This window comes from Rhinolophus sinicus, chromosome 13 (genome assembly GCF_057876585.1).
Source record: "Rhinolophus sinicus isolate RSI-liver-muscle chromosome 13, RSI-T2T, whole genome shotgun sequence".
Taxonomy (NCBI): domain Eukaryota; kingdom Metazoa; phylum Chordata; class Mammalia; order Chiroptera; family Rhinolophidae; genus Rhinolophus; species Rhinolophus sinicus.
In genome coordinates, this window is record NC_142513.1 from 52,185,595 (window position 1) to 52,213,244 (window position 27,650).

The 27,650-nt window shown below is 50.6% G+C and overlaps 1 protein-coding gene across 1 annotated transcript in view; it reads left to right on the forward strand.

Moving 5' to 3' along the window:
• The window catches only part of IGF1R (insulin like growth factor 1 receptor), a 258,431-nt gene that overhangs the window by 216,144 nt on the left and 14,637 nt on the right, over window positions 1–27,650 (forward strand). The window contains exons 7-19 of the mRNA XM_019726667.3: window positions 1,874–2,000; window positions 3,500–3,738; window positions 4,293–4,460; window positions 4,671–4,875; window positions 7,941–8,224; window positions 8,835–8,971; window positions 9,472–9,631; window positions 13,190–13,292; window positions 13,878–13,948; window positions 17,934–18,163; window positions 18,481–18,591; window positions 21,990–22,149; window positions 24,988–25,117. Coding sequence (XP_019582226.1) covers window positions 1,874–2,000; window positions 3,500–3,738; window positions 4,293–4,460; window positions 4,671–4,875; window positions 7,941–8,224; window positions 8,835–8,971; window positions 9,472–9,631; window positions 13,190–13,292; window positions 13,878–13,948; window positions 17,934–18,163; window positions 18,481–18,591; window positions 21,990–22,149; window positions 24,988–25,117 — 2,125 coding nt within the window. The remainder of the gene's footprint in view (window positions 1–1,873; window positions 2,001–3,499; window positions 3,739–4,292; window positions 4,461–4,670; window positions 4,876–7,940; window positions 8,225–8,834; window positions 8,972–9,471; window positions 9,632–13,189; window positions 13,293–13,877; window positions 13,949–17,933; window positions 18,164–18,480; window positions 18,592–21,989; window positions 22,150–24,987; window positions 25,118–27,650) is intronic.

The window sequence follows — 27,650 nt, forward strand, 5'->3', positions numbered from 1 at the left end:
GTGGCCCGGTCCTCGCTTCCCTTGGGGGTGGGGGGATGGCACGCGGCCTCCTGCACTGGCACTTCGACTGTACATGTTTACTTCAAAGTCAATAGTAGGGCAGACTCATGACTGCTTTATGTTCGTAAATGTCCCTTAGCGTCTATCGGTATAGGTGTGCTGAGCTTTTATAAATAGGCTCACTCGGATTTTAAAGACATGCTTACAGAATACAGACGTCAGTGTCTTTCCACGCCCAGGCACACGGTTAGATTATTTTTCCAGCAAGAGCTGGTCCTCTCCAGCCCTGGCAGGCAGGCAGTCACCCACAGAGTGTCGGGGTGGCCTGAGGGGAGTGGTGGGGCTCAGCTACGAGGTCCTGTGTCCCTGACTCGGCCTTCTCCGTTGGCTGCCACACCAACGTGAAAACGACGGCGAGACCTTCCTCCCTGAGCTGATGCTGCTTTTTAAGTTTAGGACACTAGGATTCTAACCTTGCCCTGTGTATGCCATTTTTACTTTCAGGGCTCGTGTCTGAGACATACAATGGCAGTGTATTTCTTGTCTGACCCTGTATATTACTCTGCTTTTACCCACGTTGTGCTTTGTTTGGCTGGATGGCATTATAAAAGTAAATTGTCTCTCCACCATCAGCCTTCAATAAGGGAAGAGTGTTAGGGGGCAAAAAGGGAATTTACGTGCCTGAGGGTGATTTCCACACCCACTTGTGCACACACAGCCAGGACGCTGGGTGACAGGGTCAGCATTTGACTTGGACTTGTTTCGCTGGTGTCTGGACTTACCTGGTAGATACTCAGCTTCCTGCGGAAGAGTTTTTAGAGCAGAGACACCCGACGCAGAGCTGGGAGCACATCTGCAGTGAGCCCCTTCTCCCTCGTCCTCCCCGCCACCGCCCCTGCCTGGCTCACGCACGGTGTCAGAGTATTTTCCGTGCTTTTCTCCTTGCACGCACGCGGCCAGTCTGATCTGTCGGATCACGAATATAGTCGCCATTTATTTCCCTTGAAAAACATCATGTGTTCTCTCTACATAACACTTGAGCAGGAACTGCCACATTTTGTCGACCTCACTCCCGCTGGCTTTGTCGCGCATTCTTGTGAGCTTGTAGCTGCCCGTAGCGTCTCTGCTTCCCTTGCTGAGTGAGCCGTGGGATGCAGGCAGAAGCGGGAGAAGCACAGTGTGTAGGGGAGTGTGGGCTCCGTGAGGGGGGCAGTCGTCCGTCCATCCCGGGTTCTCATCGCATTTGAATCTGGTCAGAGGAACAAGACGGAGGAAGGGCTTACTTCTCACAGAGCCCAGAAGGTTCTGCCACGTGACATTGCTCTTGTCCATGCTTCCTCTAGTCCCTGTTGTGTGTCAATGGCAGCTGGAGGCCTCCGCGCCCTTCCTGTGCCCTCTCCTGGTGACACCAAGTACACTCTCAGAGAAGGTGCCCTTGGTGGCACACGTGGCCTGTTGCCTGTCTTGGGTGGCCGCACACGAGCAGGCAGCTATCCACGCATCATCTCTCAGAGAGTCATGGCAGTTAAAGGTGTACCCTCCCCTTCCCTGGCCCCTCGGGAGCCCATGGCTTAGGGACCAGCAGAAAGATCAGGCCACCATATCTTTCAGGTGAGGACTCACTCCCGGGCCCACCTCCCCAGCACCACATGTGCTAAGGCAGAGGAGCGAGCCCCTGGCAGCTCCCTCCACGGACTGACGTGTTGGGTCCTCAGGAGAAGTCAGAGAGCCACCGCGACGTCCCAGAAGGGACTCAGTTAGCACGGGCAGCCCGCTCTGGAGAAGAGGGAATAGTGCAGGACAGGTGACGTGTCAGGCCCAGGGCAGAGACGGGCGCTGAGGGGTGTCACTGACGCACGTGCCTCTGCCCCAGGTGAAAGCGACGTCCTGCACTTCACGTCCACCAGCACGTGGAAGAACCGCATTATCATCACGTGGCACCGGTACCGGCCCCCGGACTACCGGGACCTCATCAGCTTCACCGTCTACTACAAGGAAGCGTGAGTGGGCGTGGCGATGGCGCTGTGTTGGCCGGGCTGGCAGCGGGCATGCCGCGCTCCATCTGTGCTCCCCTGCCCCCCGCCCACTGTCACATGGCAGCCATCATTGCAGGAGGGGGGGGGAAGCGTTAGCTTCAGTGGGTACAGGCATTTGCAGAACATAAATCCAAAAGGCAAAGCTTGTTTGTTTAGAGAATTAGAACAGTCTCCATATTCATGAGCTGGGATGGAGGACATGATTGAAATAAACCTGCCAGGCTAACCTGACTCCAGGAACATGCCATGGGATGCTTAGATCCCCTCAAGGTGACCCCCAGGGCAGGTCCGTCATCTCATTCCTGCCCTCCCATTCATGTGCCCCTCCCAAGGTCATGAGTCCTCTGAACAGGGGACAATGGGAAGAAAGGTCTTGGCCCTTTCATGGCTCTAACCTTTCATGATTTCTCCCCAGATCTGCTGGGGTCTTCTTGTGCCTTCCGGTGACACGTGCCAGCCATGACTTACACCTCCAGAAGGCAGCTCTTGGTCCCCTCTTCCTTCCTTTACCTCCTCTAGTCAGGGGGCATCCCAGCCTGCTTAGTCCCCCTTCCCCAGACCCCATCTTGATGCCTCAGGTCTCCTTCCCGGGGCTGGGCTTCCCCACACAGCTGGGACCAGAGCCACCCATGGCAGTCTCTGGTACCCTTCCCCTTGCTGGAGCCCGGGCCCTGGGAAGGGTCCTCGCAATGAAATAGGCAGGAAGGACCCAGGATGATGAGGTCTTGCTGTAGGTCGGGGTCCCTCACGGTCTTCCATTGCGATGACGGGGAGGGGGACGTTAGTGTGTTTCAGAAGCCAGTGGCCAGCTGCCGTCCAGTCCTTTGACCTGGTAGATGTCAGATTTCTACCCAGCATCTGTGGAAATGCTCTCGTCCCTTCGAGAGTCCTTCCGGTGCTGTGGCAAAGCCAGCTGGTCATCTCATCCATGAGTGGATGCGAGTTTCTGAGACAACCTGGAAGCCCAATATTTGAATATCATAAGACATCAGCAGTCAGAATTGCTTGTGAGCAAATGAGATGTCGGAAGCTGTATTTTAGAAGCTGTTTTTCTGTAGCAACGTCATTTTTCTCCAAAAGTCATTCTTCATCGTAGCTGTTGTCGGCGTGAAATGACGATGCTTATTTTTTTTCTTACTGGTGAAAAAAGTGCCCCATTCAGAAAGAGAAAACTAGCATTTGCACATATTCTTCAGGAGCAGTATTTTCAGTCCCAGGGACTCTAGAACTTACTCTTCCTGAGGCAGACTATTCCGTTCTATCATGCAAATGCCACCGTGGTGACAGCCGGAGTCCAGTACTTTGATTTTATTCTTCCATAAAAATCTAATTGATGATCTGTTTTATTTAGAATCCCCATTACAGAACGTGCAATGCACTAGGCCCCCGGGGAAGAGTTCCTGAGAGCATGGATGGCAGAGCCCTCACCCCCCCTTCTCTGAGCGTTACCGATTGTCTTTCAGCCCCTTTAAAAACGTGACGGAGTACGACGGGCAGGATGCCTGTGGCTCCAACAGCTGGAACATGGTGGACGTGGACCTTCCTTCCAACAAGGACATGGAGCCTGGCATCTTACTGCACGGCCTGAAGCCCTGGACGCAGTACGCCGTGTACGTCAAGGCCGTGACCCTCACCATGGTGGAGAACGACCACATCCGGGGGGCCAAGAGTGAAATCTTGTACATTCGCACCAATGCTTCAGGTATCTGTGCGCTGCTTTCCAGATTCAGTCTCGGTCGTCCCGCTGAAGCATAGTCATGGGATGGTAGACTTCTGGGCTGTTTACCCCGCCTTTTCCTTTCCTCCACGTATTCTCTCTCTCTCTCTGTCTCTCTCTCTCCTTTTTCACTTCCCCCTTTCATTTTGGCTTCTTGCCATTTGTATAAGATTCAAAATCCCAGGTGGGAGCCCGGCAGTTGTCACACACGAGAACATTCCGGTGTTTGAATTAGCGATAGGTTTTGTCAGCCATTCTCACCCTGGTGCGCCTCTATAACCTTTTTCCATTTGCAGCGCAGCAATGGTTGTGTTTGAAAGAGATTACCTGAGAATAGATATTATGAAGGGAAATGATGGCATTGAAATGAAGACTATTTCAAAACAGGGCCCGGTTTTTCATTTGGCATTTCTGTGGTCACTGCTGTCTGCTCATCCAGGCCAAACGTGCTGCTTCTGGTTGGTTTGCACTGAGTGTCTGACCGCCTGGATCTCGGGGTTCACGCCATTCTCTGAAATGTCCTTTGTTCCCCTCTCCAGTTCCTTCCATTCCCCTGGATGTCCTTTCAGCCTCCAACTCATCGTCTCAGCTCATCGTGAAGTGGAACCCACCTTCTCTGCCCAACGGCAACCTGAGTTACTACATTGTGAGGTGGCAGCGACAGCCCCAGGACAGCTACCTCTACCGGCACAATTACTGCTCCAAGGGTAAGGCTGCAGGGTGGGGAGACCTGTAAGTCTGAGCTCCCGTCATCGGCTGAGCTGATGGAGCCCCCATGTTACCTGTATCAGGTTACCAGCTCACGCCCTTTGCTGGAAACCAGCCGCGGTCTTGCGATGCTGACAGCTCTCTGTCCTCGCAGCGTGTAGCACTTGGCTTTCATTTCTGCTCTCATCGGGCCTCTCTTTTCCGAGCAGACAAAATCCCCATCAGGAAGTATGCCGATGGCACCATTGACATTGAAGAGGTGACGGAGAACCCCAAGACCGAAGTGTGTGGGGGAGAGAAGGGGCCTTGCTGTGCTTGCCCCAAAACCGAAGCCGAGAAGCAGGCCGAGAAGGAGGAGGCTGAGTATCGCAAAGTCTTCGAGAATTTCCTGCACAACTCCATCTTTGTGCCCAGGTACCCGTATCATTTGAAAATGTCTCCGGCTCATGCCCCTCAGCCAGGGTCTGCTGCTTTCTCTCCACTCTGGTAGTTCGCAGGTCAGCAGCCTTGGGGCAGAGCCCATGGGGAGAAGTAATGCCATGGAGGGAAAGAACCCAAGTGTGCATCAGTAGATGAATGGATACACAAAGGTGGCAGGTCTAGCCAATGGAATACCATAAAAAGGAATGAGATCCTGAAATACAGGCTGCAACGTGGGTGAACCTTGAACACATTATGCTAAGTAAAAGGCACGCAACGCAAAAGGTGACATCCTGTCGCCATCAAGGAGAGAGTGGCAACATAGGATAGTACTTTGGGGTTCCTGGGGAAGCCGGTTAGCTCTGAAGGAAAGGGGCTCAGGGCTTGTGGAGATGGGGGCCACCGGCATGACAGGACAGCTGCCTCTCGGGCACACGACCTCCTGCAGAGGGCAGGCGGACTGTGTTGTGAGAATGGGACTGGAGCTCAGAGAGCTGAAACCACCTGCCCCTGCTCATGGAAACCAGTGAGTGGAAACTGAGACTGGGCCCTTTTCTGCCCCCCACTCTGCTCAGCTGAGAAGGAGAAGCCGCAGGGAGAGAATCAGTCAGTTTTCAAAGGGCCCCAACTTCCAAACACAACCAATTGCCACAGGCCTCCCTGACAGGCAGGTTTGGGAAGCAGCTTCCACCCTGAGGGACCTGTCTGCTCTCTGGCTCCAGTCTCTGTTTCTGCCAAGTGGGGACAAACATGGGGGAATGTAAAGGTTCAAAGCGGCACGGTTTACAGTAGCCATAAGCTGGGAACAACCCAAGTGTCCGTCAGTGGATGAGTCGATACACAGATGTGGCCTGTCCATGCAATGGAATATCATTCAACCATAGGAAAGAATGAGGTTCTGAGGTATGGCCTCCAACATGGATAAGCCTTGAAAACATGCTAAGTGAAAGGTGACGTTTCCTGTTTGCTGGTAATTACAGGGTTTCGGTTCACGTGTTAGTCCAGATATTCTGTAGATCGTGAGTGGTGCCGAGAGTCAGAAAGTCTTAGGGCTGGAAAAGAGCTCACAGATGTTTACAAAGCACAGCTCTGGGTTCGCGACTTCCCCAGCATCCTAAGGAATTCACGATGGATCTGGGATGTGTCCCTCCCTTCCCGCACACCAAGGCTCTGTCCCTGTGTGGCACTGCTTCTCCAAATGGGCCATTCCCCCAAGCCAGCAGAGGCTTAGCTGCTGTTACGTCCTGGGGCCCCAGAAGAGGATGAATGTAGAGGGTCCCACGCAGGCTGGGCAGGAGTTGTCTGTTTAGTCTCCATCCCAAGCTGTCGGCTACGTTCCTGCCGTATCCCACGATCTGCCAGAGGTTCGGTTGTGATCAAGGCTTTGGGAAAGTTTTGCTGAAACGCCCCTAGTTTTCCATTCGTAGTCACGAGGCAGTACTGTTTTTTCTCAGCAGATGTGGAAGACAAGGGCAAGTATGTGAAGGCAGAGCTGTGGCTGACACAGATATTTATTAACGCGTCATGCTCGTGGTGTCAAGTTCAAAAGCCCTTTCCCCTAGGCCAGTTCCCCGTGGTGAAGGCGTCCCTGTGGCCCTGACATTCTGTCTTCCAGGATGGGCCCAACTTCCTGTTGCTTTTTTATTTTTTTCATAAGACAAACATAAATACTATGTTTTGTCCATAGCGAGGGACCACAATGTGTAAGGACTTCCTGTTTGTTTTTTCGTGCCTCCTACTGAGACATAAATCTGATGGCCACACAATTTCTGACAGAATTCGGGTCAAAGGAATGTCCAGGTGACAGAATGACTGAATCAGAAAGGAAGGTTTTCTGTTTTACAATCATATTGTCCAGAGACACTTTTTATTGCTTTCAATGTGTTCTAAGAGCAATTTATTTGGGGGCTAAAACCAGTCAAGTCCGATTTAGTACATTATCCATCATCCAACGCGTCCCACGGAAGTCAGAGTTCGTACGTTGCTTCTGGAGTCAGTATGTGATGATAAATGGCTTCCTTTGACCGTTGCCTTTATTTTTAAAATCCTATAGTTTGATTTTAAGTAACTGAAATGTCAACAGATATTGAAGGGCAAAAGGTTTTCCAGAAGGAGCAGGTCGTATCATGGGTGGGAGTGGGGAAAGCTGTTAATTCTAGTTGTGTTGGTCGTGCCGTTTGGAAAGGTGGCCGTTTGCAGAGAATCATGAATGACCGTTCTGCTTGCCCCGTGCCCTGTCTTCCTGATAATGTCCCGCGTGGCCTCTCTTCCCCGTCCCGACGTGGTGTCAATAGCATCAGCTTCGCAGTCTTCCGAAGTGTGGTGTTTATACATAAATAAACCACCGAGTGAACTATAATCCCAGGTACAGGAGTGGGTGGGCTGCCTGTGGGAGGGGTTTTGACGCAGTGTTATTTTGCAGTGGCTGAATCCCAAGCGACCTGTTACTCAGAGATGCAAACAGGTGTTATGTTGGTTTCGTGAAAAATACAGACTCGGGGGCCTCAGAGGAGAGGGGGTCAGTGGGAGCTTCAGAGGGAAGGGTCGGGGGTCCCCACAAATGCTCGCTGCCGGTATCTTTACTTTTCCACAGTCAAAGACGGTCAAAGAAGCCACCACCACGGGCCTTAGAAGCCCCTCTACCCCATCACTCTGGGGCCCACACTGCACATCTCTCCTGCCCCTCACCCCTAATAAGTCTTAGCGTGGCCAGTAGGTTGGTCACCTTTGGTGCTCGACCATGAGGTCTGTGGACTGGGTGCCATCACATTCTGATGAAGCAGCAGGATGATGCCTGTAGGTGTAATCGAGTAACCAGTCTGGGAGCCAGGGGCCAGTCTGTGCCGACTCTGAGGTTTGCAGAGAAGAGAAAGCAAAATAAATAATGGAGAAGGAAATCCCCGTAGTATGCGCTGGTTCTGATCTATCCAAGGGGGCTGAAGAGCTCTATTTATTCCAAGGTGGAGATTTTCCTATTCTTGCTGTTACTCTAACCCGCGTTGGGGCCGAGACAAAAGCCATGGCAGCCCCTGCAAGCCCAGTTCCTCTCTTTCTTGCAGACCTGAAAGGAAGCGGAGAGATGTCATGCAAGTTGCCAACACCACCATGTCCAGCCGAAGCAGGAACAGCACCGTGGCAGATACCTACAACATGACAGACCCAGAAGAGCTGGAGACGGAATACCCTTTCTTTGAGAGCAGAGTGGACAACAAGGAGAGGACGGTCATTTCCAACCTCCGGCCCTTCACTTTGTACCGCATTGATATCCACAGCTGTAACCACGAGGCCGAGAAGCTGGGCTGCAGCGCCTCCAACTTTGTCTTTGCAAGAACCATGCCTGCAGGTACGGTGTGATCCAGCTCGCTCCACTCCCAGCCCAGGGGAGAAGGTCGTGTGCTACAGAGAGGGCATCTCCTTGGTCTCAGCTCTGCTTAGGAAAGGGTGGGGGCTCATCTTGGGAGCCCAGCAGCCCAGGGAGTGAGTCCATTCACAGTGATATCACACCCCCTCCCCCCAGTCTCTCCAGAGTAGTCAAGGGCGGGGTGCTTGCTTCAAGGTCAACTCTGGTCCCCCTCGTTGGTTCACGGTGTGTATTTCCCAATTTGTGCACAGGGAAACTTGCCCAGTCCCTCCTGAGTTCTCACAGATGCCATGAAACTCCCCGTTAGCTGCCTTGGTTCAGAGGGACCATTGCGCCTCAAGGAGTAGCCTTTGGTCCTGCTCATTTGGTCTTCCCCTCCCCCTTGTAACTTAGAAGCTGCCTGTTGCTCAGACAGCCGTTCACCCATGTCTAAGGGTGGCTGACCCGCCCAGTTCTCTTTTCTGCCAGAGGCAGCGGGTGGTAGCACGAGCATGGAGGTGACCAGAGTCTGGGAGTGGGGCCTCCTGGGCGCGGTGCTGGCGCTCCTGGGGACCCCAGTCTGACTTTATTGCCCCTTTATGTCATTGCACAGAAGGAGCAGATGACATTCCTGGGCCGGTTACCTGGGAGTCGAGGCCTGAAAACTCCATCTTTTTAAAGTGGCCAGAACCTGAGAATCCCAACGGATTAATTCTGATGTATGAAATAAAATACGGATCCCAAGTGGAGGTAAGAGCGGGCGGTGTCTGGGTGTGTCGCCATTACAGCTGGTAGCGTAGGTGACAGTACAGCACAGGTGACATCCTGCTTTGCTTCAGACCTAAAACAATACAGGGAGTGTAAGTCTGTGAGTGTTCAGGGCTGTGTGTCAGCTCTGAGTCTTTGAGAGGTACACGGAGTGTGCAAGGAGCGGGGCGCGTTGTCTCCCTCGAGAAACTGTTTTGTTGCACAAAATGACCTTTCGGCGTAGACTAGATGGGTCTTAATAACTTCCTCTTTCTAAAGCTCTTTTGGGTTACAAAAAAAAAAGTTGTGTGTGTGTGTGTGTGTGAGATGTGTTTGGTTAAAACGTCGGTGTTCCTGGACGACTGTGTTTGAAGACATGGCTTCTTCCCTTTTACTGCAAACGGGGATCCCTGTTACAAGGGAGGGGAGAGGTGGGGCAGCAGGAGGCACCTGTTTCTCCCGTGTTGGTGGGAAACTGAGCCGCATGCTTTCTTCGCCCGCAGGACCAGCGGGAATGTGTGTCCAGGCAGGAGTACAGGAAGTACGGAGGGGCCAGGCTGAACCGGCTCAACCCGGGCAACTATACGGCCCGGATCCAGGCCACCTCTCTGTCTGGGAACGGGTCCTGGACGGAGCCTGTGTTCTTCTACGTCCAGGCCAAAAGTAAGGCTGGTGGGGGGCGTGGCTGGGAACACAGAGCAGCTCGGGCCGGGCTTGGGGAAGCCAGGTTGTCCTGGCTTCTGATTTCCCTCGGGAGCCCAGTTGACCAGCTTTGGGAAGGGTTACCCTGCTGCCAGCACCTCGTGTGGGAGCTTGGGCTGGGGGGCTGCTGCACTCAGAGTCCCTACTTGTCTGATGGGGGGGTGCCTGAGCCCTTCTTTGGAGAGGGTCAGCAAGAGGCCTTGGCTCTCAGCTTGGTTTATGTCCAAGCATTTTGCAAAGCACTGAATTGTCAGAGACCCTGGGTAGGGCTTAGAATCCTATCGGGTGACAGAACCTGGGGGCCATTGGTCCAGCCAGAGCCAGGGCCAAGTTCTCTGTGACAGCACCCCAGGCTGAGACAGTGACCCCTGCGCTGTCTGTTGGTGAAGCACAGATGCATTTTGAAAGCACCAGCGGGCATTGAGTACACTGTCTGGCCCAGAGACTGGGCCACGTCGTGAATTTATGCTCAAACCGTCGACAAGACAGAATTTTTAGAAGGCCATCCTGTGCGAGGACTTCAGATTTTAAAACTGAATTTTGTAAAATAAATAAGCCCAGCAAGGGCCCTAGGTTTGCTTGGCCAAGAAAAGTCAGTGTATTTTTTTTTTAATGACATAACTATTCCTCCTTAGTTCCATAATGAGTTTCTATTGTTTCTTAGTCGAAACACAGTTTTTTAGATTATTTCGTGTTCAGACAAGGGGACCAGATTTGGCGTTAACACTGTTTCTTGTTGCCTCTCCCACACGGAAGAGCAGCCCCTCCTTGCTTACTGGTGTGACCTGTGAGTCTGGGGGCAGTGCCCACTGGCTGCTCCCTCCTGGTGCCCACCCCTGTGCTGGCCTGACCTGGAGTCTGAGTTTTTAAATTCAGGGTTCCGCCGGTCCAGCAGTCTACCTGGTTGGCACCTGCGTGATATTTGACAACCCTAATAGTGACAGATATCAAAAGGATAGGGTGACTAGAATTGCAGACCTTGAGGAAGCGTTTCATGAGCCTGGGTTCTGGTTTTAGGGCTCAGCACATAGTTCTGAAAGCTTACAGCACTTACATAGTCTGAAAGCTCCCTGCTGTCCACTTACCCTGCTCTCCCCTGTTAGCGAGTGCTGTCATTCCAGTGCTAGAACCTTCACGATCCTCCTAGGACGCTCTCCAGAGTATTGTCTTGCTGTTTCCTCTCGCCTCTTCTGTCTGCATCCACCCCACTGAGTTCCAACCCCATTTCCACATAGACGTCTCGACTCGGGTGTCCCATGGGCACCTCACACTCCTCGTGTGCAAAACCCAAATCACAGCTGCTACCCTCAGAATAGTTCTCCGTTCTCTGTCCTTGAGCTCAGCCAGTGGCCTCATACCCTACGCACCCCTCAAGCCAGGGACAGAGCCTAGCTTTGGGGTCTGGCGTTGGGCTGTGGTCTGAGAAACAGCAGGCATGGCTTCCGGGGCTCAGTGATCGTGGTTCATCTGCAGAGATAACATATTCCTCTGCCAGGGCTACCCTGTTTTTAACCCCGTGCGTGCTAGGATGCCAGTGGGAAACCCAAGACCCCTCTGGTGCGATCTTTCCAGCAGAAGGGGGCATGAGCCACAGGAAAATTAAGTCTGCGTGCCTGCTTGGCCATCAGGAAGGTTTTCCTCCTGTCAGACGAGACTTGTTCCCACTTTAGTCTCATTTCCTCTCGTTTAATCCTCCGACGAGATGGAAGCTTTGGAAGCTTTCTGGCAACTGCTCTCCTTCCGGGAACCCTTTGCGTGCGTGAATACTATGAAATTACTCTTCAGACTTTTCCTCTCCAGACGAAACAGTCTCAGGTCTTTGGGCCTTTTCTTGTAGCCCAGGCTCAGAGAGCAATTTTCTCGCCATTTAGTCATTTTGTTCTTTTCTGGATGTGTTCCAGTTTCTCCATGTCCCTGTGGAAATATGAAACTTGAAAAGAACACAGTGCAACCTGACCAGTAGTATAAGAGATACAAAAATAAGAAATAGTCCTCAGGGGGAAAAAAAAACCGACTCTCTCAGCTTCCCAAAGGCAGTGATAGCTTGCTAGTATTCTCGAGAATTAGAAAATGCCAGGGCCTGTATCCATCCATTTTGAGAGTCATTTGATAAAAATATCCTTAATTTACAAAATTAAAATAGCCTTAATAGTCCTTAAAGCATCATAACAGTAATAGTGATGAGTGGCAAAATAATCATTAGTGAGTGACTCATAACCGATGTAACTTGGTCCCCACTGAGTTCCAACCCCATTTCCACATAGATGTCTCGACTTGGATGTCCCATGGGCACCTACACTCCTCGTACACAAAACCCAAATCACAGTTGCTTCCCTCAGAATCTCTCTCTGTTCTTTGTTCTTGAGCTCAGCCAGCAGCCACGTAACCCACGCACCCCCCAAGCCGGGACCCTCACAGGCGCCCCTCACCTCTCTGTCTCTGCAGCCCCTCATTTCTCATTCAAACCCATCTCATTGATGCTGCCCCTTAAATACCTCTGGAATCCAGCCTCTGTTGTCACTACCACGGCCTTGGCTCGGAGCCTCCAGGGTGCTTGCTTTGTGGGGGAGGTCTGTTTTGTGGGTGCAGAGATCCGGGTTCCAATCCCAGGGCCATGGCTTGCCAGCTGCCTGTGTGACCCTGGGGACGGCAGTTCATTTCTCGGAGCCTTCCTCGTGTATCGAAAGGGAGCAGGGATTTCTTCATGCGGTCTGAGCTGGGTAACAGGGACATGCCCAGGTCCCCTCCCGCCCCCACGTCATGGCAGTGCCTCCTCCCAGCCCCTCCAGGCGGTCCTGGGCACAGCCATCTCTCCATAAACGGCTCCGATCGGTTCGTCCATGTTCCTGGTGGTGACGCACTTACGGATGTATTGGTTTCCTGCATCTGGCGTAATTTTCAAGGCTGTGGATCAGTGGTGTCCCCAGTTTCCAGGCTGACATCTGTCACATAAGTGGCGGTGATGGGGACAAGCGTGCTGCCATGAGCTCAGTGGTCTCAGACTTATAACCAGACTCTAATGTTTGGGGAGTATTCAGAGCAACTTTGGCCGGGGGTGCCAGCCAGCTAATTTGTTCTTTTAAGTCGTCTGTGAAACCATCTTAAGACAGGTAGAAAGGTCAGTACAGGGGGTAAAAACTGTATACGGAGGAATCTCTATTTTATTTTAGCAAATACATGCATTTGTCATCATAGTCACCAACTGCATACAAAGATTATTTCACTTGAGCCCATCATTGGAATTATTAGTGCAGGATACACTGCACTTCCAAAATCAAAACTGGGTCTCCTCTGCAGTCGGCACCTACTTCATCTTTTTTCAGGTAACTCGGTGTTTTTGCGCTTATTTCTGATCCCGTTGCCCTTCAGAATTCCTAGTTCGTGATAGGGCAGTGCAGGAATTGTCAGGTTTTCTTCCCCCCCCCCACCCCCCATACTTCCAGCTGAATGATTAAAAAAAAAAACGCAATGAGCAGCTTGTGCACAGAGTGACGATTGACTGTCCCCCTGTGTCTGCAGCAACATATGAAAACTTCATGCATCTGATTATCGCGCTGCCCGTGGCCGTGTTGCTGATCGTGGGCGGGTTGGTTATAATGCTGTACGTCTTCCATAGAAAGAGGTGAGTGACACGGGGAGGGCTCACACCCGTTTTGTCGCTCAGTGGTTTGGTGCTGTGAGCCCGAGAGAAGGCCCACTGTCTCCGGAAGTATTTTACGGGTGGGAAAACCTGACTTGCCAAGCAAATGTTCTTTACAGGAACAGAAAACATTTTCTAATGATGCAAAGCAACAAGTCCCTTTTGGGGGGGTAGGACGGATGGTCCCCTCCTTCGGTCGCTCTGTCACATGGATACTGCTCCTTCCACAAAGCTTTTGCAAACTCGATGTTTTAGTGCTGTTGATCAAAGAACCCTTTCGATTTCCAATGAAGTAAAGAAACAGTGTTTCCTTAAAATCGCTAATCGGAGGCCACTGAAGAAGCCAAAAGATGCGTTCGCAAATGTCTGCCAGCTCCCTGGGCCTGAATGGGAGTGTAGGTGACAGCTGTCGTGGCACTAAGGTCCCCTCACTCCCTTTCCCCTGATACTGAATGAAACAGACTTAAGTAAAATGGAATGACAAAGATACAAGTATATGCAGAAATGTGTGGAGGTGGTGTTTTTATTTTTTAATTTTTTTAGCCTTAACTTTATCCTTTTTGACAGAAATAACAGCCGGCTGGGGAATGGAGTGCTGTATGCTTCTGTGAACCCAGAGTACTTCAGCGCAGCGGATGGTAAGTTTCTCTGTAGCATTCACATCGGGAGTCCCAGATCGGGGAGGTTTTGGGGCTGTTGCTCATACAAGGGAAGAGATTTACATTATTTGGAGGGACCTTTGGCCTCGGATTCATTTTGTTACCTTTTTTTTTTTTCAAAGCTTCTAGTAGTTCACTGAATATCTCAAAAATTCTGCAAACACTTGGGATGCCCCAAGGAAAAGCAGGCTTCAGCGATGGATGTGGCCATCACAGTAAACAATTTATTTAATGGCTTGAAATTTTATGCTAGAACGAAAAAGCTATTAAATTGTTGACATCCAGAAGGTCTGACTTGAAAGTTGGATTGTACTCAGTGGCCATGATTTTTCCTTTTTTCCCTTTTTTGCTGTCTTTTCTTCTTAGTGTTCTTAAATCCAAACCTTTAAAAGTAAGTTGGGGTGGGACATCGGTCGTGGGGCCCAGTGACAGTAGTACCCTTCACTGGCACTTTTGCTTTTCCAAACACCATCCGTTTGACCCCTACGTCCCCCTGTAAGGTGGGTTTTCATGGGCCCATCTGTGCGTCGGTGAGGAAATGAGGCTCAGAGGGGAAACGTGCCCAGGTCCCATAACGAGGCAGTTGAGAAGTCCAAAGGACTCAGTCCGTGGGATCTTGTTGACAGTCACCATGGGAAAGGACCGTGAGGTCCTCGGGGTGGCCAGGGAAGCTGGCCCATAGGAGCAGCTGGAGCGGTTTTGTCCGTGTGGGAAATCAGGTGGATGTGTTTAGAAAAAGTGTTTTTGCCTCTTTTCTTGCTTCAGGGAAAGTGAAGGGAAGGTGTGCAGGAGATGTGCAATTGTCACGATTGTTCTAATTGGTTATCCTGGTCAAATCGGAAAACCTAAGAAAACACTTCAACCATTCTAAAGCTCTATGTCAGCATGTCAAGCTGTACTGTGATTTCTTTAATCATTTCGAATTTAGTTGTGTTTACGTTTAAGCCAATCAAATGCAGCCTCCTCTGAATGGAAATCAAGTGCAGAATAATAAGGACATTATTCCTGTTTACGGAAAGGTCTCACCAAGTTGTATTTTTAATAGGCATATATACAGGGGGTACCGAAAAAGATGTGTACACATTTTAAGAAAACAAAAAACTGGATTAAAATTATGCTGGTGGGAACCATTTGGAGCACCTCTTATGATTGCAGAAGTCAAACGTGACTTGATTCATCTTTTGTTATCGGTATATATTGAGTATTAGAATTTTAATACAGTTTTTTCCTTTCTTAAAATGTGTATGCACTCTTTTGCCATCCTCTGTATATGTGCGCGCAGGCACACACAGGCACCTCTCTGCCCCCATATATGTACCTATGTACGTATATATATATATATATATATATAAGGCATAGAGGACATTCTGGAAGGATACACACCAAACTAAAAAGAGTAGTTACTTGTGGAGAGGATCTTTTTCTTTTTTTAAAAAAAAAAGCAAATAGGTTTTTATGCATTGTTTGCATAAATAATTGCTTTAAAAAAAAAGAAATTAAGATAAGGAGTCATCACACACTTCGTAGAATTTATAGGGGAAATGCAAGGCCACTTCCCCGCTCTGTAAGGATGGAATAAGACTATCCTAGAGAATCTGCTCTGCTTTGAAATAAAGCACGGAAGGTTGGCATTTGTCGCTTTGACTATGCAGTATCTAGGAAGTTTAGAGACAGCATTAATCAGAATCTAATGGTGGTTTGAATTGAAATTTTATGTCTTTCCGGAATGGTTTCATAATATGTCTTGATTCTTCTTTTAAAATCAAAACAAACAAAAAGCAAATTTATTGTCACCCAGGCCAACAGGTAGGTAGGAGCATTGTCACCTCGTTTGAACCTAATTTATTCGGCTTTTTGACAGACACCTTCTAGTTCGTTTCCTCAAGGGGCAACAAAATGACATTTGCAGTTCAAAAATGCTTTAAAAACTTATTTCTCCGAAAAATGAATCTGCATGTCGCCATTCTCCAGAGTGCACTGAAAATCCCCTACAGGGACATGCTGATAACATTGTGTGCCTAAACCCTGCAGGAAGTCAGAGCCCTGGAGCTGAATTTAGAGAAAAGGATTGTGCTATTGACGCTAACAGACCTCCCAAGGAAGGGTGGAATGCGATGGCTTCTAACTCCATGTTTTATGACGTGCTACATGGTTAATTCTGATGAAAAGCAAGCCTGGATTTTCAGAGATAAATGGATAGAGATGGTGTCTCTTCATACTTTCTGAGGGGTACTGTGAGGAGTTTTACCTGCTGGGTGTCTTGCACACTTACTCTCCTGAGCAAGCGTCAGCCTCTTCCTCAGGGCTGTAAGCCGTCTCCTACACATGGAGAGCAGACGTCCGTTTGTGAAATTCCTAAACACATGTGGACTTACGTACACACGAAAATGTGTATGAAAGAAAATTCAAGGTTGACTAAAATAGTCCACATGGGACGCTCTTCAGAGGTGTAAATGGATGGTATCTCCTGGGCGTAATTTATGGACCTCTTTCCTTTAAGACATCACTTAAAGGAAGATACTGGGGACTTGGGATGTTGAAGTTCAGTTGTCAGCCCACTGCTTTTGGCGCATCCAGCCGCAGTACCCGAGGCTGACGCCTGACAGCACAAACGCAAACAGCTGCCATCCCAGCTTCCCAGTCCCCCTGCGTTTCTGAGCCAGGGTCCCCTCCTTTCTCCCAGTGTGCGGTGGAGCCTGTTGGGGGGCTCCCCTGTCAGACAAGGATGTAAGTAAGCACGCAGCATTAGACAAAGGTGATTATAATGGAAATTTCTTACGGAGCTTATAGAACAGGTGGATTTTATTTTAGTTTTCACCCTACCATCAGAGTTGTGGGATGGACCCTCTGTTTTGCTTTCTTTCTTACCTCCCTTCTTCCTTTCCCTCTCTCTTCTTTTCTCTATCCTTCCTGCCCAGGATTGTTTGTTTATTTTCTTAAACAGGATTGAATCGGACCAGAAGCGTAGGCTGGAGAGGAAATCATATTCAGGCTCAGTTATTACCACGCCCATCACCCAGTCCCTCACTCCAGTGAGGGGAGGGCTGGGGTTCACAGAACAGAGACCATAGCCCTGGGGAGAACTTTCTTCTCAGCTGTCCCTCCACGCTGGTCACCATTGAATGTCCCTTGATGTTAGCTGGTCACCACTGAATGTCCCTTGGTGTTAGAGCTCCGTTGCTTCGGTACCTTACTACCCTGTTTCCCCGAAAATAAGACCTAGCCAGACAATCAGCTTTAGTGCATCTTTTGTAGCAAAAATTAATATTATACCCGGTCTTATATAAGATCTGGTCTTATAGTAAAATAAGACCGGGTCTTATATTAATTTTTGCTCCAAAAGATGGATTAGAGCTGATTGTCCAGCTAGGTCTTATTTTCGGGGAAACAAGGTGGATGCCCCAGGGTCTTTGTTAAGGCTGGAGACACTTCGTCTAGACTAAGAGCAGTGGTATCAGGGAAAATATAATGCTAGTCCCATATGGAACCTTAAATTTTTCTAGTAGCCACATAAAGTAAAAAGAAACAGGTGAAAGAAATGTTAATAACGTTTTATTTAATCCAGTATATCCAAAGTATTATCAATTTTAATATGTAATCGGTATAAAAATTATGGAAATATTTACATTATTTTCTGCATTAAGTCTTTGAAATCCAGTGTGAATTTTATACTTAAAGCACATCTCAAATTGGACGACTTTCTGGTTCTTATCATATGCTGTAGTATCCTTGAATTTTCTGGGAATCCTTGAAGATTTGAAATACTGATTTTTGGCCATACAGTTGGCGTACTGACCTCCACAGCATGTGGGAAAGTTCAGACTAAGCCGAGACATTGCCCCCGATGTCCTCCTGGACGGGCTTTAGGAAGTGGCACCTTGTGCTCTGGCCCAGGGGTTCCCGCAGAGGCACGTTCTGCCCCGGTGTCACCACACCTGTCTGAGTCCTGTGCCCTCTTCTCTAGTGTACGTGCCCGATGAGTGGGAGGTCGCCCGGGAGAAAATCAGCATGAGCCGGGAGCTGGGCCAGGGCTCCTTTGGGATGGTGTATGAAGGGGTCGCCAAGGGCGTGGTCAAAGACGAGCCCGAGACCCGGGTGGCCATTAAAACGGTCAACGAGGCTGCAAGCATGCGCGAAAGGATTGAATTTCTCAACGAGGCTTCAGTGATGAAGGAGTTCAACTGTCACCATGTGGTAAGAGAAAGCCCCTGACGAGGCAAAACCTGCCATGGGGAGCACGCTTCCCGGGAGCCCCCTGGCGTGATGGGGGCCACACTTGTGGGTTTGGTGACTTGCCATCTTCCATAGAGTTCCCCCATCGCCTCACGGTGGCTTTAAGACACCTGTGCACACGCAGGTCCCTGGTGGGAGGAGCCCCCGTGGCCGGCTCACCTGGGCTGTGTTCCTGGCCAGCAGGTGCCAGCACCACACAGCCTGTCCTAGTGGGGTGGGCCGCAACCATCCTGGGCCACCCGCCCCCTCTGAGCTCCCCTCTTTGTCATTCCTCCCAGGTGCGGTTGCTGGGTGTGGTGTCCCAGGGCCAGCCGACGCTGGTCATCATGGAACTGATGACACGGGGGGACCTCAAAAGTTATCTCAGGTCTCTGAGGCCAGAAATTGAGGTGGGTTTTGCGTTTAACCAACTTTGCGTGTTAACTGCTCTCTTCTCCTAGAACCTTCCCCCAGACGATACTGTGTCTTTACATCCATTTACTTGCAGCATGGCGTGTTTCCTGCCGCATGCGTGGGGATGGGCCCTTTAAAGGAAGGATTTCCCTGGCTAGAGCGAAGCCTCGATCTTTTGTGAGAGGCACGGGCTGTGCCTCAAATACCCTTTTCCTTAAACCCTTCTGTGCTTTCGTTACTGCCTTCCCTCCACCTCCGGGGACCTCCCCCACCGCCCTCGCTCCCGCGTTTCCCCCTACAGACCCGTGTCAGCTCTGTGTCCTGCCCCCTGGCCCGCAGTAACCGTCTCCTCTGCTGACTCCTCCGCTCCTCACACAGCCTTTCCCGTTTGGTTCTCTGCGTGTGTCCCCATGTACCCTGTCGTGTTCAGCTTTCATCCCAGGCCCAGCCTGCAGCTCAGTTCCACGAAACGCTTGTCCAAGTCCAGCGTCAGGGTGACTTGATTCTCATGCTGGGAGGTTTCCACGCAGCCCGGTGGTTTCCCACAGGCACCCTGGGTTTGCAGGCCCCTCCCCAACACACGCCTCTTCTCCCTGTGCTGTCAGCCCTACTCTGTCCCTGTGGCATGTGGAGGCCGCATTTTCTCAAACTCTGCATCCCACTCCGGCTCTTGCTTGCGCGTCTGAGTGATACTCGCCTCAGCTGCCCGAGCCCTGCTCAGTCTAGTAAAAAAATACCAGTTTGTGTTAGGAGCTTTGAATTCAGAACCGGCTCAGGTCCTACGTTGTCACCCTGGCGTTGCCCCTTTCATAGCGTGAATCCACGAGCCAACTCTTGCACTCATGGAGGCATGACTTCTAAGTGAGTAATTCTGAGAATAAAGTGGTCGATCAATACTTAGAAATAATAGCAGCAACATCTGCCTTTCATTTGGCTGCTGCGGTGGCTCTGAGGTCCCCCCTTTACCCTGACGTTGCTACGTGTTGAATAAGCTTTGGGGCCCCTTGTGTTCCCTCAAATACTGCCCTTTCTCAGACGCGTTTGGGTTTCTGTGGCCTTTCTCTGTTTGAGCTTAAGCCTTTGTTTTCTTCTTCTCATTGGAAACGCCATCACCTTCCAAGTAGTCGTTCCTTCATCTTAGTTCCGAGAACCTGTTCCCAAGTGGCTTCCCTTAGTCACAGCCTGTGAGGTTGGTGGTTCTGTGAGGGCCGTGAGTGTGGACTGAGGCCCCAAGTGGGGGAGCTCCCAACACGCTCAGCCTCTGCGCCCCCCTTGGGTCCCCAGCGCCCCTGGATCTTAGGCCCTTTTCCCCAGCTCACTTTGTAATGCACAAGCCAGCAGGCAGGAGAAAAGCTTGGTCAGACAGGTGGCTGGGGACGTGGCAGTGGATTTCTTATCAGAGGCATTCCAGGCACCTCTGAAAAGTATGGCACCCTCGCTCCCAGTGCCCCCAATTTCAGGCGCAGAATGAAAGCTTAGAACATATGGTCTCAGTCCCTGCCCTGCCACTCTCTGCGGTTCTCAGTGTCCTCGTGTGTAAACTAAGGGTTGGACTTAATTCCTTTTCACATGGAAAACTCGCTTTTAGATGTGTCAGATTTAAACCTGTTCTAACTCCTATCAAGGGTAAAAATAGGAATGCTTGTCCTGCAGTTTCATTATATTCCACCTGGCATCTTCCCCCAAGTAAAGATGTGCTCATTTACCTCGGGAAACGGGGGGTGCTTGTGGATAACATGTCTTAAGGAACGCTAAGCAAATGGCAGATTTCTGCGCTCGCAAACGCCTGACAGCACGGCTGTGTCGAGCTGAGCTGCCAAAATGGCAGCCCTTTGTTTCAATACTTAAAATCGGGTTCTTTTATCGGTTCTGTTTTTCCTGTTAATTAGGAACGGCCGCTTGTCGTGAACACCCGTACTTAGCACTCCACCACTTAAGTCTTATGAGCAGAAACGTAACGTTTCACCTGCAGATGTCCTAGTGGGCCGTGAGTCTCTAAAGCCCTGAGAAGGTTAAAAGGAAGTGGCATGTCCTGAGGGAACAAAGCTTGTTAAAGAAAGTGGTGGTTTTGGCTTACTCTTGGGGACATCGTGTTGCTTCCCCGGGCAACTCCGTGATAAGTATTTCAAATGACCAGAAACAGTCTTGAGAGTCTCTTCAGAATCAAATGTATGTGGAGTGGAGAGAACCAAGCAGAAGTACTTGGAGAGTCGTTAGACTGCTTCTAGAAGCTGTCCTTGTCTTTCAGCAGAAACTAGCCCCTCACTGGGTGAAAACAGCGTCCACTGAGTATGGACCCTGGCCACGCAGCAGCGGGCACTGTCTGTGTAGGTCCCAGGCCATCCTCCTGGCAGTGACCCCACCTTCAGCCCACACAGTCTGATCCCTGAGTCCAGACGCGCCCTGTCTGAGGCTTTGCGCTGCAGAGGTGACACATGGGACCTGTCAGAGCAAGATGGTTTTGCAGTGTTGGAAGAGACACTTTGTAAGCAGGGAAAATTCTCTTGTAGTAAGTCGTACAAGCGAGAGATGGTTAGCATCTAAACTATGCAGTGCTCATTGGTTTTTGCTTTTTTTTGGGGGGGGGGGATGAAGAGACTTTATGTTTTATGCAAAACTTTTTTTAATGGATTTATTATGGTTTGGGAGTCTGTCTTTAATTCCATAACCAGCATGTTGCCCTCCTCTGCAAGCCGGACCTGCTTATCCACGTTCCTTGTCCCTATTTTACCTTGGTCCTCCTCCAAGAATAAGCATCAGCTGGACTTAAATTGTCAAATGCTTCTTTTCCTCTTTGCCCACACAAAATAACAATCCAAGGAATGTCACATTGTAAGGTGACAAAAATGAGTCTTGAGAGTTTTGCACTTCAGAAGAAAACTGAAGAGAAAGGAAGATTAAATTTCTAACAATGCTGAGGTGGGCCATCAAACACAACACGGTGCATTTGGGGAACACATGTGTGCATCTCCACACAACCTTTGCAATGTTCTCTCCCTCCTGTTACCTGTACTTTGATTCTACAAACACAAAGAACATATAAACAGATAGGAGTCTGAGTAACCGAGAATTGTTAAAATAAAAAAATAAATAAAAATTGCTTGTTTCACTTTACATAATTTTTGCCCGGCCCAGAACAGAAAACGCCGGTCGCAAGTTGTGTTCATTGGTGTTTGTCCCTGCGGCTCTGTGTCATGTGGTCAGCCGGCAGGCACATGACGACCGCGAAGCAGATGCTATGGTCACCGTAATAATACGTTCCTTCTGAGCACGTCCTGACCTGTGCTGCTTAGGTTGAGCAGAGATGGATTCGGGAACCCTGAGAGGGCGTGGAGTGGGAAGCATTCCTCGATTCTCACGTGCGTTTTTTATTATTTTGTTTAATCTCCCACAGAACAATCCAGCCCTCGCCCCTCCCAGCCTGAGCAAGATGATACAGATGGCGGGCGAGATCGCAGACGGCATGGCATACCTCAATGCCAACAAGTTCGTCCACAGAGACCTGGCTGCCCGGAACTGCATGGTGGCCGAAGATTTCACCGTCAAAATCGGAGGTGTGTCCTTAGCTTCTCAGATGTGGGCAAGAACGCAAGTCACACATGTTCTGGGGACCGAGCTGGCAGTAGGCTGGCTGCCTGTGGAGAGGTTTTGCAGTGTGTCCTGTGCGTGCCACGTCCTGCTCTTGGGAGCCGTGTACCTGTCTCCAGTCGGTAGCACCGGTCTGGCCAGGCTGGATCTCGTCCTGAGAGCCCATGGGCATGGTGGTCCACACAGGGGACAAGGATGGTCCCTCAGGTGGCCTCTGCTGGCACTGGAGGCATTTCTGGGCAGAGCAGTGCTAAGCATTGGTTAGAGACATAATTGATTTTGACTTGGGAATGAAAGTCGCCAAACTCCCAATTTGTCCTCCAGTTTTCCTAGCATACAAGGAGCGTGTCCCTCTCCAAGGCTCATGGAGTTTTCTAAGAGGAGACAGAGCAGGGGCAGTGACAGGGAGGTGGCAGTCCCGCAGGTGACGGAAGATCACTGCCTCCTGGGTGTCACGCCCGGGCTTGTCAGCCGCTAAGCTGCTGAGCCCGCTGTTGTCACCCTTACGTAGCTGACCCACCTGCAGATTTGCCCCTTGTTGCCACCACCCATTGTAACAACAACAAAAGGGGCTGCATTGCATTTCTGACCACCGGTTAGGAATTCATTTCAGCTTTAGGTGTTTGCTTTTTGCTTTGGTCTTTTTAATCTTCCTGACGGAATCACACACCACCTCAGGGCTGCTCAGGAAACCCCTTGCTCTTATCAGGACCCTGGACCTTCCCACTGTGAGATGGGGACAGTTCAGAAAAATACCAGGTATTTCTCTGGAGAAACTGCAGGGGAGACTTGACATCCCAAAACTCTTTCGGATGACCTCTTTGTCTAGCTCTTGAACTGTCCGTTCTGGAAATGCCAGCCGTGTTTTCTTCTTTAGCAGTGATTTTGACGGAAATGTTTCGGCCCTTTGGTGAATGGTGACTGTCCCTCTAGAACGGTTTCCAAATGAGGGGTTCGGGTCTTGATTGTGATTTGCAGGAGCTAGAGATGACGAATGGAGCCATGTTACAGAGCAGATGGCCTTCACTCATCACAGTAGCTCATTCAGAAGCCACCAGTGTGTTCCTGGGTTTGGCCCTTGGAAGCACCCACACGTGTGGTGCCCCCTGAAGCTCAAAAGGCTGTCCTGCCCCCAGGTTTCAAGGGAAGAGCCCCTGTGGCTGCTGTCTGGGCTTCCTTTGTATCCCCCACTCCTTTCCCCTTCCCCTACTTCTCAGTGGGGGCTCAGATTGTTCCCACAGAGACGCCCCAGGCCTGAGCTTCAGCCCCAGTTCTGCCACTAACAGGTGAGAGACTTGGGGCACGTGGCTCCAGGTGTGTGAGCCTCGGTTTCCTCACCTCTGAAATGGGACGATGCTGTAGCAGGACAAGTGAGATGGTGCTGGGCAGGATCAGTGTGGGACGGCATCGAGCGTGTGCCGTGTGGATGGGGCAGGTCCCCAGGAATGTTAGCCCCTGTGGCCCTCGGCGTCCTGCCCTCGCCCTTCCTGGCACGTGGCAGGAGCTCAGTTCATGCTGCTTCTCTCCCTGCTTTGAGTCGCCGTGGGAGAGCCCGTGTTGTGTCACTTGCCATTTGAAGTTAGAATCTCCGAGGGCTATTTGCTGTTTAACCATGGGGCATATTTATACTGATATTTTCTTTGTACTTGTGGTTTTCCTTCCCCAAACTTGAAATTTTTCCTTTGTGTTAAAATAAATAGTTTGTGTTCTTTTATTGGAGTGTCCTTCCCCCCTCCCCTTTTCGTGCAAGTAAAGGCAGACCCTCTACTGTGCATGCCCCTGGATTAATTCTGAGATAAGGCTCTGACATTTCATTTTGATTCTTCACTAGGGGCTCAAAACTGTTTTTCCAATGCCCAGTGTCTCGGATTACAAATCTGGCAAGTCATTGTACCAGAGGCGATTTGATGGTCCTTCATGTAGGACAAGTAAATTATGTGGGTGAACGTTCACGGAACTTGGTTCTCTGTTTGGCTTTGTAGCCTAACCCTTGGTGGCAGAGTTAGAGACATGAGTGCACGTTTCCCAAAGGACAGTGGCCCTTTCTCCTGGGAAAGAGAACATAAGAGTCCCTGGAGGAACAGGTTGCATGATTGAGTGGGAAATCAAACTCTGACAAAGAAGCAATAATTTAGGATTATAAAGCAAGCCTGCCATCAAACATAATGATATGACATCTTCTAGAGACATGGAAAATGGAAGACATTTTCAAAACTGAGTGGGTGTATTATGTTGAAAAACATTGTTGAGTAATAGCTTCAGGGGCCTAGTAAATACCATCTCTTAGGCATCCCTCTGTGTACCTTTTTTTTTTAAATTGTGAATTGGTACTCACTATTTCCCCCGTTCTTAGACGGCGAAACCACTTTCTTTCCTGTGGCGATGGGGCAGTGCTATCCAGTACATAAGAGTCACCCCGCTCCTGTGTGTTTCATCAGGTTTAAAACCACTTCTGAATGACCTTCGGTCTACACAGTACACATTTGCTTGATAAACTCTGGAACTTGACCCTTTTTAAACTGCCTCTCATTTTAAATGCCATAAGGGAATTAAGTCATTTAAACGGACCAGCTTATAAGTGTATGGAAAAGCAGAAGTTTCTGGGTCTTTGCTCGTCACGTGGCTCGCCCCTCCTCCATTCCTCTGCCGTGTGAAATGGCAGACACTGGTGTCCGGGCCTTGTGTGTGTGGTCGCCCTCGGATGTGGGCACAGGACCGGCCTGTACAGCAGGGACGATGCACCTTTGCTTTTCCCCGACGGCGGCGCACACAGCGTAACTCTCGTGCCCTCTCTCACCTCACAGATTTTGGCATGACGAGAGACATCTATGAGACTGACTATTACCGGAAAGGAGGGAAAGGCCTGCTGCCCGTGCGCTGGATGTCCCCCGAGTCCCTCAAGGACGGTGTCTTCACCACTCATTCCGACGTCTGGTAAGCGAGGCTTTTCCTGGAACGCGAGGTCCGAGTCCTCCCACTTCCAGATCCCACTGGCTCCGTCCCAACGGCTCGGTTCGATGTTGCGCTTGTTTTCTGCTCCTCATTACCCCCTTTCCAGCTTTGGCAAAGTGTTATGTGGGCCACACTCCTTCATCGTGGAAGCCTTCCCGTTGTAGGGGGGCTAGCAGAGGACAGAGAGCATGTAGGTCCTAAAGAATTTGCAGGACCCGCTGGCCTCTCCGTGCTGAGCTGCTCACAGCAAGTCGAGGAGCGGGAGTGACAGCAAACCACACCTCTGCCCCTGCCCCCACCCCCGCCCGCCGTCTCTCTTTTTTTTCATCTTTCGCAGTAGATACACGCAGAGTGTGTGTGTGTCTGCCTCACTTAGTTAAACCTTGAGATTGTAGCTGTCACTTTCTTTCCAGGGGTGTCCAAACTTTTTTCAATGGTTTTCACCAAGGGCCATATGCGGTAAAATACACAAACAGCCAGGCCACTCACTCGAGGTGAAGTATGTATTGCCTCACCTGGTTTATTTAAGTAAACTAAATATATTTTTGGAATTTGCTGCGGGCCAATTAACAATGGATTGCGGGCCGCAGTCGGCCCGCGGGCCGCAGTTTGGACACCCCTGCTTTAGACCCAAAGCTTATGGATCTAGATGTGTCTTCCTGTGGGTCCCACTGTCATCTGTCCCCTTTCAGTGGACGTGCATGGCGGTTGACCCAGGGACGGTCTGGAAAGCAAAATGTCTCCCTTCACACTAAACGTCTCTTGGGCCGGAAAGCTCGCCCGCTGAGGAGTGCAGGGGACGCTTGCTTGTTTGCGTGTTGTAGTTCCTCAGCCACGTTGTGGCGTAGTCGTCAGGTTCTGAAATACAACCGAGGTTCTTGGCACGCTCAGGCCCTGGCACCTCCACCTTCTAGAACATTGGCTGGTTTCTTGGCGACTTCTCGGGAGATCCCATTGCTGATGTGTCACAGAAATGGGACTTGTTTACCGGTCTGGATGACCGCATAGGAGAGCTATTTAAATAGTGACCGATATTGTGGTGTTTTGTTTTTTTAACCTTGTGACCCTGTCACAGTTCAAGGTCCTTGGATCTTATTTTGAAGACAGGTGCAAATTGGAAATAGCATTTGAATGTGACCCGGCAAAGCGTGATTGCTTCTGGAGCCCAATCTGAGATCTGTTTTGCAATCAGCCTGCCCCAGATGGTGACTTCTCTATTGTCAAAGCAAAGTGCTCGACACCACTATTAGAGACGGAGGTGACGGGGAGAGGACAGGCCTGGGTCCCTGTGTTTGTGAGGACCTGGCATATGTCTGCAAGGACAGGGCGACTAGAGACGCCGTGCCCTTCTCCAGGGATGACGTCTCGTGGAGAAGAGGTGGTGACCCTGACGGGTTGGAATCACGGAAGCCTCCCAGAGGACAGGGAGTCATGGGACACCCTAAAGTGTGCATTGTCACCTACGGAGCAGGGGGAAGCAAATGCCTGGCTGTGGACGCACTCATTGCCTGAGGAGGATGGGGGGACTTCCTCGAAGGGTTAGGCGGAAGTGAGATCGAGCAAGGCTTCGTTCGGGTGTGTATCAGGGGCTTGGGGCCAGTTCTGCGGACTTTGCAGACTTTCCAGGCTTCTGACCAGGAGTGTGGCCTAGCTGTGTTTTAAGAAGTTCGTATTAGCTAGAGTGTAAGGCTGCCCTGAGTAAGGCAGGAGTGCCCCAAGGAAGCCCCAAGGGGAGGCGGACCCTCTGCACTGATCAGACCTATGGACACACCTGAGCCCGAACTGGCAAGCGGTGGCAGGCTCCAAGGAGGCCGAGGGAAGGGTGACTGCAGGGTGACTGCTCAGGTGGGGTGGGGTGTCTGACAGTGAGGCCAGAAGAATAGGGCTAGGGGCAGAGCTGAGCTGGAGATGTGTTAAGTTTGTGGATAGCCAAGGAACTGGGTCATCAGAACAGAGCCGTCTGGGTTGAGAGAGTCCGTGCAGCAGCCATCCAGTGAGAACTGGCCGCTCGGAAGTCACGGCCACAGCCAGGGCCACCGCGTGTGGGGCAGGAGCAGGAGTGCACCTGGGAGGGAACTGCACTTTCAGATGGCTTCTCAGCCAGGCCTGTGGTCGGTCAGAGAGCCAGCTTGTCATTTCAGTGAAGGTGGGAGCTGCCGCCTCCGAGGCAAGCTGCTTGTGTGGCCTGGCTGATCTCAGGATGCAACAGCCCTCAGCCCTCAGCCCAGGCCTATAATGCCACGTCCGGCCTCTGTTCTTGGCTTTTCTAGGTCTCTTGTGCAATATAAAGACGACTGCATGGTCAGTGGAAGTTAAAAAGGGCCTTGGGTGGGTCAGTCCTGTGATGGCTAAGATTCTATTTATGTGTAACATCTGCTGTTAGTGTCAGTGTGGACAAAACCCGTTGTCCATGGAAAGTAGCTGCAGCAGCGAAGAACACTTTCTTGTACCGAGTCCGAGGCCTGGAACTCCCTCCATGCAGCGTGCTCAGCTCTGCCATCTGGGCTGTGTGTAC